This window comes from Empidonax traillii, unplaced genomic scaffold, assembly GCF_003031625.1.
Source record: "Empidonax traillii isolate 1590-97213 ecotype Southwest subspecies unplaced genomic scaffold, ASM303162v1 scaffold99:size1466351, whole genome shotgun sequence".
Classification (NCBI taxonomy): domain Eukaryota; kingdom Metazoa; phylum Chordata; class Aves; order Passeriformes; family Tyrannidae; genus Empidonax; species Empidonax traillii.
Window position 1 is genome coordinate 477,488 of NW_020955292.1, and position 17,786 is coordinate 495,273.

Genomic DNA, 17,786 nt, shown 5'->3' on the forward strand with positions numbered 1-17,786 from the left:
GAATGGTTCTCCCATTCATCTACCAAAGCATCAGCACAATTCCAGCACCCACGTCAGCTGAGCCCCCCCACCCCTTCCAAAAAACAGCAATGGCAGGAATCCTGGGAACAGCTCTTTGATTAAAGGCCACTGGAGCACGAGAATGCACATTCCAACGCTTCCAAAGAACAGGATCTGAAGGTCATTAAAGGCTGCTGCTCAAGGGGGTTTAGCTGGTGGCAGGTCATCTCCACTCTCTACCCCACAACCCTGGGAATCTTTTGGGAAGGAAATATTTCTTCGAATCCAACAGTTTGAAAACATGCTTTTGTACTCAAGAGACAGCAACCAGCAACATATAAATCTAGAATTTCATTTACAGAGGGCTGGGGTGGAAGAGGGTGGCAAGACTTGAACCTTTTTTTTTTTAATTTCTATCATTCACACACCTCACCAGAGACTGCAAGACACGTGTGACAATTTTTAATGAAACAAGCATTATGTGCTAAGAACACTCTTTCCTAGGAATTTGGTGGGGTTGTTCCCCCCCCCGAATAAGCATCCTCAAAGCAGGGTAACTGATAGGAAAAAAAATAATCAAAACATTTATGATCATCAGGTACTTTTAAACTCACGAGCTATCATTTAAATAAGTAAATCACAGAGTAAAACTCCTAAAAATACCAATTTCAGATGCAACCTTCACCTCAATACAAAAGTAATAATGCTCCTACAAGCCATCAATCAGTTTTGGCAGCAATGAACCATCACTAAGAAGTATTCACGTGGTTAAAGATATAATTTGGCATTTTAGCCATTCCCGCCTCTATCAACACAAGGCACAATTCATATCCAATTCTGAAAATTAAAATGTAACAGTATAAGTAATTTTAACCCCTCTATGAAACATGCACCTACATAATTCTGCTCTGTATGTCAAGCTCCCAGCACAGGTTTCAGGGCTCACCGTGAGGGCTTGGATCTCTTCCTCTGCCTCAGCCGTCGTCTCCTCCAGCTCCGTTTTGGCCTCTCGGAGCTGGTTCTCCAGGGCTGTCCGTGCCGCCTGCAGCCCCGTGATCTGAGATTCCCGCTCCTGCAGGGTCAGCTGCAGCTCTGTCAGCTGCCTCTTCAGTTCCAGCTTTTGCTCTTCGTGCTCCAGACTAACCTGAAGAAAGAAAAAGTAGAATAGAAGTTACTAACGAAGGTGATGTAATGGCATTTCAGACCTCGCTTTAAGATGCTATTGCCATGTCTGTCCCAAAAATCACATCCTTATACCCTGTTTCAGTCACTGAGAAGCCAAGGATGCAGCTTTGTCTACTCCCTAAAAACTACTGGTTTGCTTGGAAGGAGGTAAAAAGGAACCTGCCATTTTGAAACAACAAGGGCACAAGAACAGTTCCAGCTCTAACTCAAACCTCACGTATCAAACACTGATACAAGACGTTGAAGCAGTTTGTGACGAACTTTTTTCACTGAAACTGAGAGTCTTTAAGAATCTTTACTTGGGAATCTCTAGGCAGAAATGTCCACACTAATGTTTATTCTTATGTAAATGTTATGTACATTTTGCAGTTGACTTCCATATTTCATCTTCCCTTCAGATTCCTTTCAAAGAAAGCCACCAGATCATCTGGCTCTGGGTTTACCTGAGTGGCTCCTGATGAAGGTTTTCTTGCAACATTCTCAGGGGTAATAAACACATCATTTCCTGGATAAGAAATGAACCCCCAGCAGAACAGAGCTCAGTGCTCAAAATCAATTCCAAACTTTAGCACCTTCTCCAGGCTGTCTGTTATCCCAAGGGAATCTGTCTGTTGTGCTGGAGATGCATGACAAGCCTGTCAGAAATCCTCCACTGGTCCCAACCAGCTTCAGGTCAAACAAGGACATGGTTTTCTAACCCCTTTAGCTAAAGGCAAGATTCCAGTCTTAGCTAAAAATTAGGGGAGAGTGGAGAAGGTAAATGGAGATTTGAAGTGGATCCAAACTAGCTGATACAAAAGTAAAAAATGAGGCACAGATCACAAATCTTTAAAAATTTATATTTTCATATTGTTGTTGGTTTTCTTTCCAGAAAACTCCAAAAGAAGTGTGTGAAGCAACAGGTCCCCTGTTTTCTTACAGCAATCCTGCTGTCCTTTGCTTTCTGTGCTGTAGACTCTAAGGCTGTGGTTAATCTGATCATTGGACATAGCTGAGTTTTTATGCTCTACCCAGACAATATTATAAGGATATTGCAGAAAAAAACTCACATAAATAAGATTCTGAGAAAGCAAGATGATCTAAAATCAGATATTCAGAATGACAAGTCCTTAATAATTACTTTAATCTCCTTCTAGTGAGCAATTTTTTTTTTTTTTTTTTACTTAGGGGGAAAAGAAAGCACTGTTAGAGCAAACTAAATTAATACACTTTCAAATACCACTAAAACAACTTAATTCTAGTTCTCACTACATTGCTCAAAATGGGATAACATTCAGGAAAGTTTGTTGGGAGGGATTAAATCAAGTTTTCACCTCTCGCAGCCGCGTCTCCAACTCCAGCAGGCGGTTCTTGTCGGTGTGATCTTGGTGACTCATCTTTTCCAATTGTTCCTCTAATTTTCGATTTTGGGCCTCCAACTTCCCAGCTTGTGTTTCCAAGTAGAACTTCTGTTGCCTGAGCTCTGAAATCATCTCCTCTTGGGCTTTCCTGAGAGGAGAAACACCCAAGTGACAAACCCAAAATGTCCCTAATAAATGTCCTTTCACTGGGGGAAGTAGGGAAGAACACAAGTTTCCTGTGAACAGTTCAGTTCACAGCTTAAATTCTACACCCCAACTAAACATAAAAAATACTAATGTATTCATCAATATATCCCAGAGCACTGAAATGCCATGTTTGCAAGTTGCCCAGACAAATGGAGCTCATACAGGGGAATCCACAACAATATTTGAGCTGCAGCTCATTCTTCTCATTTCTTCAGTTCCTTGTTAGGTGTTTTTCCATACAGGAAAAAACAAATGCTAAGCAGAGTTGTTTTCTCACGGTGTATTTCCATGAGATAAGAGGAATGAGATGCTGCAGGACTGGGGTGGTGTGTTTGGGGTTGTTTATTGGGGTCTTTTTTACGTTGTAATGGACCTAGAACTTGACCTGCACTGCTGAGAAGTTTTGCTGTCTCTGATCAAATTCTTAATCTGCAAAGTGAACAAAAGCAATTACTTGTGCTCATAAGAATTTTGAGAGCTGGTAATGGTTAATTATCACAATTTGAAATGGATACCCTCAAAATAAAAAATAAAAATAAAAAAGGGTCTTTCTACGTTATTTACAATTCCTGGAATCGTGTTATCATGCACTGGGAAATTCTGCCTCACGGTGTGCTTTCTGCTTAGAAGCCTCACAAAGCTCTACATATATTAATGAATTAATATTTTAAGAAGTTCACTGTGAGATAAGCTGTTATTAATCCTATCCCAGAGAAATTATGTGGGTTGCCCAAGATCAAATAGAAAGACTTAACAAAACTAAAAATAGGACTTTAGTCTTCTGACTCACATTTCTGTGCATTGCAAGCAAAAGCACCCTTTCACCTTTTCTCTTTTTTTTTTTAATTTACCTCTACAGATTATTGTCAGCCAGAACTGTCAAATGGTGTTATTTCATTTCCTACTGTTTACTGGGCTATCTTCTCAGGAACCTGATAATCATTGGTTTCCTCAGATACTGCTGGAACAAGAGCTTGCAGAGCTCCCTTCTCCTCTGAAGGGTTTAATCACCAGTTCTCCTCCTGATAAATGCTCAGATTAGCTGCAGCTTTTGTGCATTCAAAATGCAGTCCAACAACAATTTATACATTTTCACCAGCCCAATTCACAAAATAAGCACAAATTCATTAACTCTCTGCATGCATAATAAAGCAATTTTCTCTCAAAATGTTGCTAATTCTGTCCTATCTTCTACCAATCCTGCAAAGCAACATCACTTGACAATATGTCTCTCAGTAATCTATTCTAAGTGTCTTAAAATGTTATTATATGTTTTTCTTGGGTTCTATGGTTCTTCAGTCAAGTGTTCTGCTCTCAGAGGGTGCACCCAGCCCAGCTAAGTTCTTCCACTCAGTCAGACCAATGACTGTGACACTTGACCTTCCAAATGATTCCCAGGTACATGTTGGGAAAACATTTCTGTTTTATTTCAGACTGAAGGTAAATTATGGCTTTTGCTGCCTCAGTGAACTTCCTGGGTGATTAACTAGAGGTCATCTGGAGCATAAAGCAACACAATTTAATTCCTCGCTTATCCCTGTGAATATTTTTGGCTGCTCAGGCTAAAATAACTTGCCAGATATTTGAAATACAATGAAAATTAGAGCCATTACAGATCTGGAGGCAGAATCACCACTGAAAAGGAATAAAACCAAGGCAGCTCTTTGCCAAAACTCATCCTTGTCTGATTCTATTCCATATGAGAGGGGAATCTAACCAAGTGCTTCTCACAAGGGCACTACCTGACATTGCAACCAGCAGCTGATGGACACTGGAAAGCTGGTGGATCTCTGAACTCAGTAAGAGCATAAACTGCTCTAGCTTTGCCCTGCAGGATGTATCAAATAATCCAGGCAGGATGGGATGTTTGTGAATGAAAAGTATTTAAAGTTTTCAATTTCAACATCATGTGTCACAGGAACCAAGGAAAATATAAAATCTATCAGCAGTATTTATGTTCAAAAAAAGGAATATATGCTTCTCCAGAGGTATTCTGGATATTAAAATTATTAGTATTCATTTAACATACAAAACCAGCAAACCAGCACAAATCACCTTCCTCAGGAAAGGCTCCAAAGTAAACACTCCCTGTAACACAAACCAATTTTCCCAGTCATGTTTGAGGAAACACAAAATACACAGTGAGCCACAGGTATGGGAAGAACAAGCACAGTTTTTGAAAGTACATCACTGAAAAACAAGCAGGGAGCACAGCAGGCCTGCAAGAAAGAATTGCTTGTACACTGAGAATCAGAGAATCATTCAGATTGGAAAAGACCTTAAGGTCTCTTCCTGAGCCCTGTCAGCAGTGACTGCCACACTCACATGTTCCTCTGGGTAAAGAGGCTGCTGTTTGCTGCCAGTTTGTTGGCCTCAGACAACTCCACAATTCTCTGTTCCAGTGACCTGATCTTGGAGTCCATTGCATTGATCATCTGAAACACAAGTGATCATAAAAATAAACTTTGTGAAAAGCCTGAACTTTTTCTAGAAACAAGAAGAACTGAAAGAAGATCGAACAAACGGCCAAAGGAGCATCGAAGATGCAATTCCTGGAGCCATTTACAACTGCTTTCTGCTGCTTTAATGTTAGGAACAAAAGCAACCACTGTATTATCAAAATGAGGGGTACACAGCAAGCTGCATGGTTAATTTTAAGGAAATATTCTTGAAGATACTCCGAATTTAAAAAGCATGCCTTTTAAAATTAGCATTAGTCAGTGAATTTCCTTCAAAGCAGCTCAGCAGCGCTGCCAAACCTCAAACAAGATTATCTTGCTTGAAATCAGCCCCAGAAAGCTGCCCTCCAGCTGCTTTGATTTCCAGTTCAACAGCACATACCGCCTTCTGCTCAGCCAGGACTTTGCATTTTTCTCGTGCTTCTTCTTCGTGCCTTCTGAGCATATTCTCAAGTGCTTCCTTATCTGCAAGGTCTTTCTTCATCTGATTTTCCAACACCTAAATGAAGACATTTCTTTTGTCTAAATTATATCTGTTTCACTGGGCAAAGGGCAAGCAGAAAGAAAACCATCAAGATAAGACAGAATTATTTTTTTTTTTTTAAGCAGTTGATCGCATCTCAACCAAAATTAAACCCAGGATGCAATGGCATGAAATCCATGGAAGAGCCAACTCCAGAAAAGAGCATTCCCTCAATTATCATTGAAGATTGAACTTGATGATTGAATTTTATAGACATGGAGACAGTGTAGATTTTTAAAAATGACTTTAGGCTATATAAACTGTGTTCAAGAACAGTTCCAGACTAATGCAAATAAAACCCAGATAAACTCCCTATTCCAAAATATGTACAGCAGGGGAAGTCAGAAAGTGCCCATCCTTTGGCTGCCTTACCAATACAGCTCCAAAGTAATTTGTGAGTTCCATAAGGGTGGATGAGAAAGGCAACTGGGAACCACAGGAATTCTTCCAGTTGGAGACACCAAATCTAACAGTTAAGTAAAAAACTTCTTTTTGTGACACAAATACCTGTCATAAGGAACAGCACTAAAGTAATTAATTGTTACACTTTTTTTTTAAATGCCTGTCGTGTGTGTGTCCATGTCCAGAGCTCTAAATCAGTTATTAAACTGAAAGTCTCTCCCTTCAATGAAGTTTTTTGGAGGCACAAATTCTGGACACCACAGGATATTTTTTACTGTTCCAACTACAAAAGCCCCATGTTCTCTTTCATCCCTTTGAAGCTTTTTCATCTGGCTTCCTGATTTCTCCTATTAAACCCTCTAAAATAGGTCCCCATAATACACTGGCTCTCTTTTTCTTTTTATTCATTTTCCAATGCCTATCCTCTTTTCCAGCTTTTATATCACCACTTCTCCTTTCCCAACATCTACATCTGATCTTCCTGATCTTGCTTTCTATCACTCTCCTCTCACTGCTGATTACCACGTGCTCTGATCCGCCAGTAAATCTTCTTACTTCTCTTCTTTTCCTACATATTTCTCCCACAGAAATGTCTTCTCTTTAATATTATGTCCTCTCACATTTAAGCCAAAATGTAGAATTAAAGTCCCAGATAAATGTACCAGATAAAGGCTGTGTCTACTAAGAATGATCTGGTTCAGCAAAGATTCTTATAAAATGTATTTACTGCCTGTCATACTGTAAGCTCTTTAGAAAAAAACCATAGCCAGTGCACATACTCCTATTTCCCAGCTCTTTTTGCCTAATTTTAGATGGTGTCTATGATTCTATTTCTATCTGTTTGTTAATGCTACCCTGGAAAAGACAAAAACAAAGTGGGTGGTTTCTGTGGCTTCTTGGCAGATGTTCCAGCTCCAAGAGGATGGGATTTCAGAAATGCTCCAGTATTTGCTGCATTTAAAACTCGCAGGTAGGCTGAGGGAACACTCAGAAAATCACCACTAAGAAGAACTGAAAGCTTCCTCAGGGTGTGAGATCCAACAGCACTGAGGATCATTTAGTCAGCAACAGTCAAATTAAAATCACCAAGTGCCTCCCTGCAGTTCTGACTTGCAGTCCCAGCTGTCCTAATGCAGTGCTCCAGACAGCTCAGGTACAGGGGCAGGGACTGAGAGAAAAAACTGATTTAGATTCCACTGAGCTCCCTGCACTTTGCTGTAGGGGTGAGCAAGAAGGCAACTCATCAGGCTAAACAGAGCCCAAAGGCAGCTGTTTTCCTCTGAACCCCTTCTACCCACAAAAGCTTGTAAGGAAGATAAGACATTTTTACTTTGAGTTTTTCCTCATAGAATTGTTCCTTCTGTTTCAGCTGCAGCTCCAGGTGTTGTGCTGCGATTTGAGCCTCACGATGCTTTTCCTCCAGCTCCTGAAAGCAGCAGAGATTCACATTCAGACACAAAGAAATAGTAGGTGCTGTGTGCATGTGTTACACAGGTATCAAACACTCATTCATGCTCTTTTTTAAGGCTTCACACTATAAATATCCTGAGACCTGGGCTGTCATATTAAACAAAACCTTATGAGAACTGCACATTATCAGCTTTAAGCTCTGTGTGTTGCTGCTGACCCTTCTACTGCAGTGCAGGTCCACTGCTAAGGACAAAGATTTCTACTTCCAAGGTAAGAATCTCCCTTTCCCAGTAAAATATTCTCAAAGATAGGCCAAGGACATTTGGTGAAAACACACAGTTATAAACATTTTATAGCTGCAGTGGCATCACAGGAAGTTCAGATCTATTTTTACCAAGGTCTCTTACTTGTTTTCCAACAGAAAACCTCAATAAGGGGGTACTGCTGTCAATGCTTTTCATTCTGCATTCAGAGTGGGAATAGCATTTACTTTGCTGTATTCCTCGGATAAATGTTGTCAGAACAACTATTTATAAGTTGCTTGGAAAATGAAAAGTGCAGGATGCAAGATACATGGTGGAACATGCCAGAATGTTTTTAACCTCCTTATTTCACATTAGACAGTTTCAGCCGTGCTCAGCAAGGACTTAAGTCATTTGTAACTCAGAAATCAGCTGTTTCTGCTGTCTGACTATCTTATTTGGGGTATATCTATACTCAGCTTTCAACAGGACACCTCACAAGAGCTGAGCTTACAACTTTATGCTCATTCATTGTTGTATTTGCCACTCCAACAATTTCCCTGGAACAAGAGCAGCTCCAGGTCTGTCACTCACTACCACTGGCTTGACTCTTGCACCGACAAGTTGAGGTCTTGGGCTGCATCCAGGTCTCCTGTCTGCCTTCATTACTGCACAGCACTGGAAAACTTCCTGGTATTCCTGTGTACTTTAGCACTTCTCATATTATTTTCATATTCTCTTTTCTGATCTTCCTCATCTTGAAAATATATGGCTTTTTTTTGCAGTAATTTGCTATAGACCTCTTTTTCCAGAAGTGAGAATCAAAGAGGGAGGTTCACCAAAAGTAGGTCATCTCCAGTGCCTGGTCCCGACACTTGTGCATGGAATGGAGATTGCTGCCTTTTGCAATTGAAATGTGTCTCCCAGCAACAAGAGGGACAAGTCGCCTCCCCCAGAAGCCCACACGTTTCAGGTCCTGGCAGAGAATCAGACAACCAGATCAGCAGCAGCTTCAAAGCCACCGGCATCAGACTGCTCATCTCGTAGCAGCAGCTTCACCAGTTCCTGCAGTGGCACTTAACAGCCAGAGTGGGCTTTAAAAGGTACATCTCCTACCATTCCAGTTCTCACTCACTATTCTCTACGTAGCACTGACTCTGTGTTTGGCATCACAGCAGTGATCTGCACTTTCAGACAGTAATAAATTCTTCTCTGACTTGTTTCTTGCTTCCTATTCAATTCATTACAGGCAGATCAGCTGGTACTTCTCTGATACTGCTGCATGAGTGTACATGAAAACAATGCCTTTATTCAGCAATATCCACCTTATTCTATGCAATTCTGTATCTTCAACTCCCATCTTACCTTTCTAGGCTTTTATACCAGGAAAAGTCAAGTTGAGATCAAGATCTCAAGAAGAGATCAACTCGAGGGGAGGTAGAGGGTCAGAGTGCAGAAAGAACACCAGTACCCTGTGCTCCCAGGTCAGAGTTGCAAGGGACTAGGAACGACTGTAGGAATATTTCTTCAATGCCTGATTGACTTTTTCATAACATACTTTTGTGCCTCTCCAACACTCTGTCAGAACTCCATGGAAACTCTCTATAAGAAGAGCTAAACATACCCCCCCCCGTGTAAAACAATTAGTCGATGTTTCTGCATTCCCTTCCAGTTTCTCCTCCACAGAGAACACAATCAAATCCAAGGAATAACTCCCAAATATACACAGCAGGCTTATGAAACAATCCAAAGTTTTACACTATTTCTAAACATAAAATTGGCTCTGTGCCCAGCATAGTCTCCCACTTACCATGCACTCGTGCTATCAAAACAATTTGAAAGTAACAGCACTACTAAAGAACTGATTCTACCCTTTCTTGACAGCAATCAGGCACTCTGATGTTAAAGTCCACACCCCCAGAACAAGCCTGGGTCATCTGTTGACTCTAAATATGCTTATTTATTCATTTCCATTTGGCCTTCCTCAGGTGTGTCTCTGCTCGGGATCGCTACCAATAAAATGTCATCCTTTCTTTCCTTCTCACGTTGGCAACACACAAAGAGAGCTCATGAGGAATGCAAAGTAAATTTAATTATTCCACTATAAAATTATGCTTCCTGTCCCAAGGAAGCAAAAGTATTAGAAACACCCTCTGCTTGGTTCACTAGAGACTGACATGCTAACTTGCTATAAAGATTTAATAGGTTTAAGAAGGAGAGAAACAATAAATTGCCAGCAGAGAAACATGTGGGTGAAAATGGTTTCCTGACAAATATTATCTTTGGAGATGAACAGTTCAGATGACTAATTTCTCTCTGCTTCAAAACATAAGCATTTCAAATAGATCTGACCTCTAAATTCCTCTGCAATTTAGTTTAAAAGATAGATATTAATGGTTTTGTTGTTGCAGTTTCCTGTCCTGAGAATGCTTTACTTCTGAAACAATCACTAGGTAAATAATTTAAATATTACTATGTTGACTTAAGAGTGCTCCCACTGAGACAACTACAATTTTGAAGAAGTATTAAGACTAAAAGTACAGGAGTGAGGGAGTGAATTTGTAACTACAGGTGCAAAGAGAGTTTCAGTGCTTAGGCTTTCTCCAGTATGACTGATACAAGAAAGAAATCCCTATATTCAACAATTCCCACTTTATTCGACACAATTCTATGCCTTCTGCTTCTTTCCTACCCCTTTCTTACAAACTCTCCCACTCCAAGTTTCATTTTCCCCTCTGCTCACCAGAATTTTTTCTGCCATCTGTTGGATCTGCTGAGATTTGGTTTGAATATCTTCTTTCAGGCGGTTTTCCCGTCGCTCCACGGTCTCCAACCTCTTCACCTGATTCTCCAGAGAATGGCGCCGTTCCTGTAGAGCAATTCTGAGCTGCCATTTAGGCTGTTCAACTCTGCACTAGCACAAAGCAAGCAGTGGTTTCTAGAAACAAACAGGCTGAAGCAGTCAATGTACAGAGTTGGCCTCTGTATTTTCAGTCCTCGTCATGCCTCAGATCCCTTAGGTAACCACATGTCCTTATTGACTCCTCACTCAAAATAAAAAACCTCTCGGCCTTCTTCAAAGAAACGGATCTCTTTTTAATTAAAAATGGATTCACCTCTACCAACACTTTCCCCTGAAGAGTTACTACAGGAATACACATTGTTCAATCATCCAGGTTCCTAAACTGATGCACATCCCAATAACTAATTTACTTTAGATGGATGTTCTCCACTCACCTCCGCTTCAAGTAATTTCTTCTTCATGCTTTCATTAGAATCTTCCCTGTTCTGCAGCTTCTCCAGCTCCTTCTCAGCTCTCTCCTTTGCTTGACGGATATTCTGCAGCAGCTCAGTTGCCTCTGAACTGGCTTTCACAGCCTGAAGGTCCAAAGAAAAAAAAAAAGAAAATATTATATGAAAAGCACACACAAAACTTTGTTGTGTAAAAGCTTCAAAACCTCAAGATGGTCAATATTCTGAATAAATCCACTACAGAACTTTGGCCTAACTGTCTAAATTAAGACAACCACAAACATGTGCAGGAACCCACATTCACCCACATTCTAACTTCAATTACATAATTCTAATTTCTGTTTCACAAAAAAAAAAAAAAATTACAATCCAGGACATGCACAAGTTTGTCTTCCTATAGTGCAAGTTTCTACTTGACTCTGTGTCTTGAGAGTAAAGCCTACCCCCAAATTCAGCTCAAGTTCTTGGAAAGAACTCCCAAAATAATCTTACTAAAAGATCAGGAGAATGATAACCTGTTGGCCTAAAGATAATGCCTGAGCAATAATGCAGGGAGAAAAGAAGGCAGGATAAAACATGATTGTTTTGAAATATTTCAAGTACTATTTCTATATAGTTTTGGCCTCCTGATCATATCCACGAATATTAACCCTTGAAAAAGGCCCCTCTCAGGAGGTGCCAAGTGTGACAACCCCTTTCTCTCCAGCTAAAAGATTCCAGTCAGACTGTTCTTACAGTGATGACTGACCACAACAGCAAACATTAGACATTATTCAGCATACATTGCTAAGGTGGTTCAAAATTCTGCCGTGAATCCTTATTGTTTAAGTTTTATTGTGAATAACTGAACTCTAAGTGACTTTGCAACTAAGGCAGAGTGTACTGAGAGACTAAACCAAGCCCAACACGTGTTTTACTAGTGAGCAAAAACCAGCTGAAGTCTGTCTTGGGAAGCAAGAGAGCAGTGCATTGCCCATGGCATCCCCATTAAATGAGAATTGCTCTACACTACTCCAGCTCTGACTCAGCTTCATGTGTAAAAATAAACACTGTTGACATGTCTCAAGAGCCAAAAGCATATTGAGAGCACCAGTGATTTCAGATACCAGTTCCCACCCCCCTTTCCTTATCATCCCTCATGCTATGACTAATTCTATTTTTGAGGGTAAAACAAAGTGCATCCCTCCTCTCCATTAAGGTTTCACTGGAAAGTCTTGTGGAAAACTCACTTTCACCACCCAGACATTACCTTTGTCAGCTTTTCCTGCAGCTCCTGGATTTTGGCCTGCTGCTCTGTATTGATCTACAGTTAAATAAAGAGATGGAGGGAAAGAGTCATAAAACCAAAAAGGAAAAAATGCTCTCTGCTGATGATAGCATATTTATTTTAATTCACTTCCCAAAAACCTTTGTTTCTCCCTATAAATTCCAACACAACAAAATGCTCCTTGGCCAGTCTATTTCCACTTTGCTAACTTCTGGTTGATTTGATATTTTGGTCACCAAGCAGATTGTTCAGTGTGAGAATACTCAGAATTCTATCAGGTTTTCATTTGCTGTTCTTTATGAATAAAGAAAACCCTCACGTATCCCCACTTTAACTCCAAACTCGGATGACACACAAAGCCTGGCTTTGCCTGGCATCTGAACACAAGCCATTAAGAACAGGTTATCCAGAGACAGCTTTATATCAAATCAGAAAGAACAGTGAATCACACCAAGAAAAAGGCATCTTAAAAAATGAAATTAAATGAAGTGAAATGAAACAGGGAGGGTTGTGAGGCCGTGCATGTCACAGAGTAGCCAAAGACACTCTTGGTTTCTATGCGTGATATGAAAGACCCAGTAAGCAAACTCCAGGGCACTGAAGTGAACATACCTTCTCCAATTTGCAATATAACTCTCCTGCTTCATTTTTTCCTTGATCTTTAACCTGTAACTTAAGTATAAAATATATAAAAATCTCAGCAAAAGCTGTAGTACGTTGTGCTTCTATCCAGTCGTGCAATTTAAACACCAGGAGTTACACAAGTCAGGCTGTTCTGAGTGCACAGCTGGAAAACGTTTTGCATTAGTTGTACAAACCACGCTAATCTTTGAAGGACACCCCCCCAACTCCTGTGTGAGTGTGTCAAAGAGCACCAGGAATTCAAGCAAAGCATCAGCCCCGTGACTCCCATGAAGCCTGAACTACCTTTTGCAACTTGTTGTGACATTCAGCAGCTTTGCGTTTGAATTCCTCCGCTGCCAGGCGGGACTCCCTCAACTCCGACTCGTAGAGGTCGCTGCGCCTGCGAGCTGAAATCAGATCCTCCTCCAACTGATTCATCATCAACCTCATTTCTTCCACTTGAGCTTGATATTCCTGTAGTTGGGGTGGAAGGGGAGGAGAAGGTATTACATTTTAAGAGGCAACAGGGGCAACGCTTGGAGCAGCAGATCCCAGAATACGGATCGCAGGCAAGAGATGAGTTTAATAAGAGGATGTGGTAGAAAGGTAAAGTACAAAATAAAACAGGAAAAACTAAACAAAATAACATCAATGGCGTTCTGGTTTGAGTCTTGCCATTTTCAACTCAATACCTCGAAAAGTCCAAACATTGACTTTTTAAGAGTGCAGGAACACATAGATACATCTACACACAAATGATCAAAATTACTTACATTTCTAAGCTCTGAAACAGAAATGTGCCTTTGAGTTGATGTCTCTATTAAATGCCCAGATGCTCCCTCAAGATCTATTTTCTCAGGCTGATAACATGACAGTTATCACAGATCTGCACAGCTTGGGTAAAAGGAAAGAAGGAGAAGCAGAGGGGTAGCACACTGTGCCATCAGCTATTTTCTCTTGACGGAGTTAAAAAGGATCACATTGCTCTGCATGGGAGACAACCTAAAATCAAACATTATCTTAGAAAAACTACCTATAAATCGCATTGCCCATAGAAGATATTTTTCTATATAGGCAGAAATAAATATTCCCCTTGCAGGAGACTACAAGACAGGGCATTTGATGGGGAAGATGGGAGAAGAAAAGAATTTGAATTGACTATCTCAATGACACTGGGAACTCAAACTGAGACTAGCTCAAGAGATTGCTTCTCATATATTTACTGGATAAAAAAGAATTCAATCATGTTTATTTAGCATTTACTAAGTCCTGTAAGTATACATTTCATAAAATTACTCTAAAGCAAAATGGGAAAAAAAAACAAAACCAAACCAAAGTATTTCTTATGAAGCTGCGAACAAGTAGAAAACATGCACATCAAGAGCTAGGAACAAAGATTCTGAGGGACTGACAGTGGGGGAGTCTATCTTTCTTTCCATTTTAATCCCTTACAATACTCCTGACTACCCCCATCTTCAGAGGAGCAACTGTCTCGTGACAGGATCGGGTTTGTCATCGCTCCCTCCAGACAGGCCCTGGGACTGCAGGAACCCTGAGGCAGCCCAGGGCAGCCCCTGACCCTCCAGCAAGGAGAGCTTATGCAGATGTTTAGAGAAGCTGGGCCTTTCACAGATTGCTTTACTATCTTTTGGCAGAATGGCTCTGCTTTGGAACCCCAAAATGGGTTCTCCAGTTTGTAAGGCACGCAGTGACCTGTTCTTCCCAGTTAGTCTCCTAGGGACGGTCTGATTTTCTTGCTGGAAAGAATTAGAGCCTTTCGATAGAAACTAAGCATATATTAATTCAAATATTCTTTTTCATACAAATGAATTTGGGAACAAAAAAGGCAGAACAGTTTGAAGGAATACAAGTTCTGCTTAGAAAGTAAAAATTTTTAAGACTTCCTAGAATATAACACTTGACCAAAGAATTACAAGTATGACTACAGTTGCCACTGTGATAATGAGTGTTTGGGAAGGGAGGAGAATGGGGAAGGAGAAAAGAAGGAAGAAGAGGAGATAGTTAGTGATATTTCAGGTTTTCTTGTTTCATCACATTTGCAAGATTATCTTTGAATAAGTGTCACGATCAGGTCAGAGGAACAGGCCACACCACTGAAGGCAACACAGAACAAACCTCTCAGATATTCACTGGGCAGAGTTTAAGAACTACCAAGAGGCACTTAAGTGCATATCAGTGGACAGGCAAAGCTCAGGGCATGTACCTGAAGCAAATCACATCAGGGAACTACATACAAATGAGGGGGGCTTTCAAAAAATACAGATTCTGAGTCGTTGCAAGTTCACCTGCTCATACAGATCTTCACCAAATCACAACCAGAGCACAGGTTTAGTTAAAACAAAAAAATAACCAGAACAAAACAAAAACCAAACACACACCCCAAACAAACAAAAATAAAACACAAATCCACCACGCTCTTCTATTCAAGTACCTGAGGTCAAGTTGAACCTACAGCCTTGCCCTGAAAATACCATGTGCCTAAATATTAACTTTTGGAGGTTCTGATTTGCTGTTGATCTGACTTGCTCTCTCTCGAGTTTCAGGTTTTCAACAGCAAAACTCTAAAGGGACTCATCCATCTCATCTCCCAGTTCCCTCAACTTAAAAATCATGGTCCAAATTAATGGCCAAGATCCACCTGCTCGTATGAGTCAGCACAAATATCTCAGCAGATTTTATTGCTCTTGTCTTTCAGAAAGCTCAGAAGACCCCCCCCAGATATGAAAGTCTGCAGGATATTACAGATTCACTTGTTGACCTAAGCAGCATTTTTATGTCACTGTGAATCTTCACAAGCCAAATTAAGAGATTCTGGGGCAAAGCATCCGATTAAGAATCACTTGCATTATGTTTCCTCTGTTTCATGTGTCTGTACTGCCTGAGAATCTACGGGTATTTCCAATCATCAAAAACCTTCCACAGTTCAGTATTTAAAGCAACTTTCCAAGCAAAGCACCAGAACAGAGAGTAGGGAGCTTTAGATCCCTTGTATTACATAAAACAACCCCCCAGAAGAATGCAGGAGAGGTCTATGGAGGCCTGAGACATCCAGAGGGTTGAGTTTGCATTTCATTACTTTTTACATAAGAGCTTCTTACGTCTGGAGAATTATTACCAAGGTTTCTGGGTTTCCTTGTCTCAAACACTTTGAAATGAGTCAGTTACCATTTGTAAAGTGCTTTGAAGATGAAAACCAGCAGATAGTTGCAAAGAATTATTTGAATGCTACAGCAAATATCTTTTTCTAAATGCAATATGTTGCTGTTAATTCGTAAAACTGAGTGGGTTCTGTCTTGTAAATAATTTTAAACCTAAAATGTCCAAATTTGGATATATTTTCATTTAATTCTGACTTTTTTTTTCCCATTATGAACAACCATATGGATTAATGAATTTTGAGCATTCTTCTAGTGGGAAAAAAACCTATTAATTTCTCCTTTGCAAACAGGAAAAGAAGAATGAGGAAAACAAATTCTACTTTGAAAGAATAATATTTTAAGTGGCCAGAAAAGAAAGAAGAAAAAAAGAAAAACAAAACAAAATTAAGGCTAGCTCAGTTCTCTCCCAGTTGAAGATTCATTAACTTGTTATGAAACTTGCATATCTTAACCATTTTAAATGGATAGCTCATTTCTAATGCATCATATTACTAAAGCTTTGCAACTTTTTCCTAGGCTAGTTTTATAGACAAAGTCCTCTCAAGACTAGGAAAAAAAAACCCTCAAGTTTGGAGTCAGTGCTTACTTGTAAAATACACGAGTGGAATTTTGTTGTGTTTAGGCACCCATGTGAAAAAACACAGATTGGGAGTTATCACAGCCTACCAACATCACAAGTCATCCTGGCACCAGAGGTAGGATATGCCAAGAATGCCTGTTTGTGGATAGCCACCCTGCTGCCCAAAGAAGCAGGAATACCTGTTCTTTGATCTCTTGCAGTTTTCGGCTCTGCTCTCTGATATCATGAAGTAGCTGCAGTGCCTTATCATCTTCCTGAGACACCTCCATCCGTGCCTGCTCCAGGCTTCGCTTTAAGCTCTGCAGAAAGCAAAATGTTCAATACACAGGCTTTGGTTTTTCAAATGGTTGTATAATGTAGATCTTTAGTTACACAAATGCCTCCTGGACTGCAGTGAGGCATCAAAATAAATAAAAAAAATACAAAAAAATCAAGGCACTGGCGATGGAACCCTAATGAAATTCATGGCCAGTGCTGCTCCTATCTGAACAGAAGCAGCCCATTTTCACAAACATTGTTTACTCAAATCTTGGTTCAAATCTCTACTTCCTCACATCAGGTTTAGAGACAAAAACCAAACACAGATCACAAAAGGCATCCATTATTGACAGCATTTATCTATATTTTATCCAGCACTATTAATTCACAACCTAGATACAATCCTTCAACTTCATGTTACTTACATTTTTCTTGTTGCTGTTAAGTGAGTCAAATGCTTTGTTAAACTTCTACAAAGAACAGGAGAGCTGAGTCTGTATCTCACCACATACCTTACCTGCAATTTGGACCTACCAGTGGAACGGTCCTCCTGTCAACTGAATATTATTCTTCAATAGAGAGATCTAAACTGAATTTTATTTATTTACCTAGTAGCGTTTAGTATGGTAAAACTCAGCCCCATTTTAAGATGTGCTTCCCAACAAACCAACCCACCAGAAAGGGTTTTCAGTTCTCTGAAAGAGAGTATTGTCTGCACTTTTGTTCTTGGTACAAGAGAGGAAACATAATTGTATATCCAACTGAAAATACAGAGACTATCGACTCGAATGAAAATATCCTCACTGGAGTCTTGCCAGGACAATTGGGCAGACATTCCAGCTCCCATGAAAAATGCCA

The 17,786-nt window shown here is 40.1% G+C and overlaps 1 protein-coding gene across 8 annotated transcripts in view; it reads right to left on the bottom strand.

The window, feature by feature from the left end:
- Positions 1-17,786, bottom strand: part of CIT (citron rho-interacting serine/threonine kinase) — a 72,339-nt gene that overhangs the window by 29,621 nt on the left and 24,932 nt on the right. For 5 of the 8 annotated variants that reach the window (XM_027881924.1, XM_027881919.1, XM_027881918.1 and 2 more), the window contains 11 exons: positions 16,850-16,969; positions 13,215-13,385; positions 12,900-12,959; positions 12,270-12,323; positions 11,006-11,146; positions 10,512-10,637; positions 7,447-7,542; positions 5,574-5,690; positions 5,058-5,167; positions 2,499-2,673; positions 947-1,144 (listed from right to left, as the gene is read on the bottom strand). In XM_027881924.1, the coding sequence (XP_027737725.1) occupies positions 947-1,144; positions 2,499-2,673; positions 5,058-5,167; positions 5,574-5,690; positions 7,447-7,542; positions 10,512-10,637; positions 11,006-11,146; positions 12,270-12,323; positions 12,900-12,959; positions 13,215-13,385; positions 16,850-16,969 (1,368 nt within the window). The remainder of the gene's footprint in view (positions 1-946; positions 1,145-2,498; positions 2,674-5,057; positions 5,168-5,573; positions 5,691-7,446; positions 7,543-10,511; positions 10,638-11,005; positions 11,147-12,269; positions 12,324-12,899; positions 12,960-13,214; positions 13,386-16,849; positions 16,970-17,786) is intronic. The other 3 variants (XM_027881921.1, XM_027881920.1, XM_027881923.1) reach the window with 1 other exon arrangement.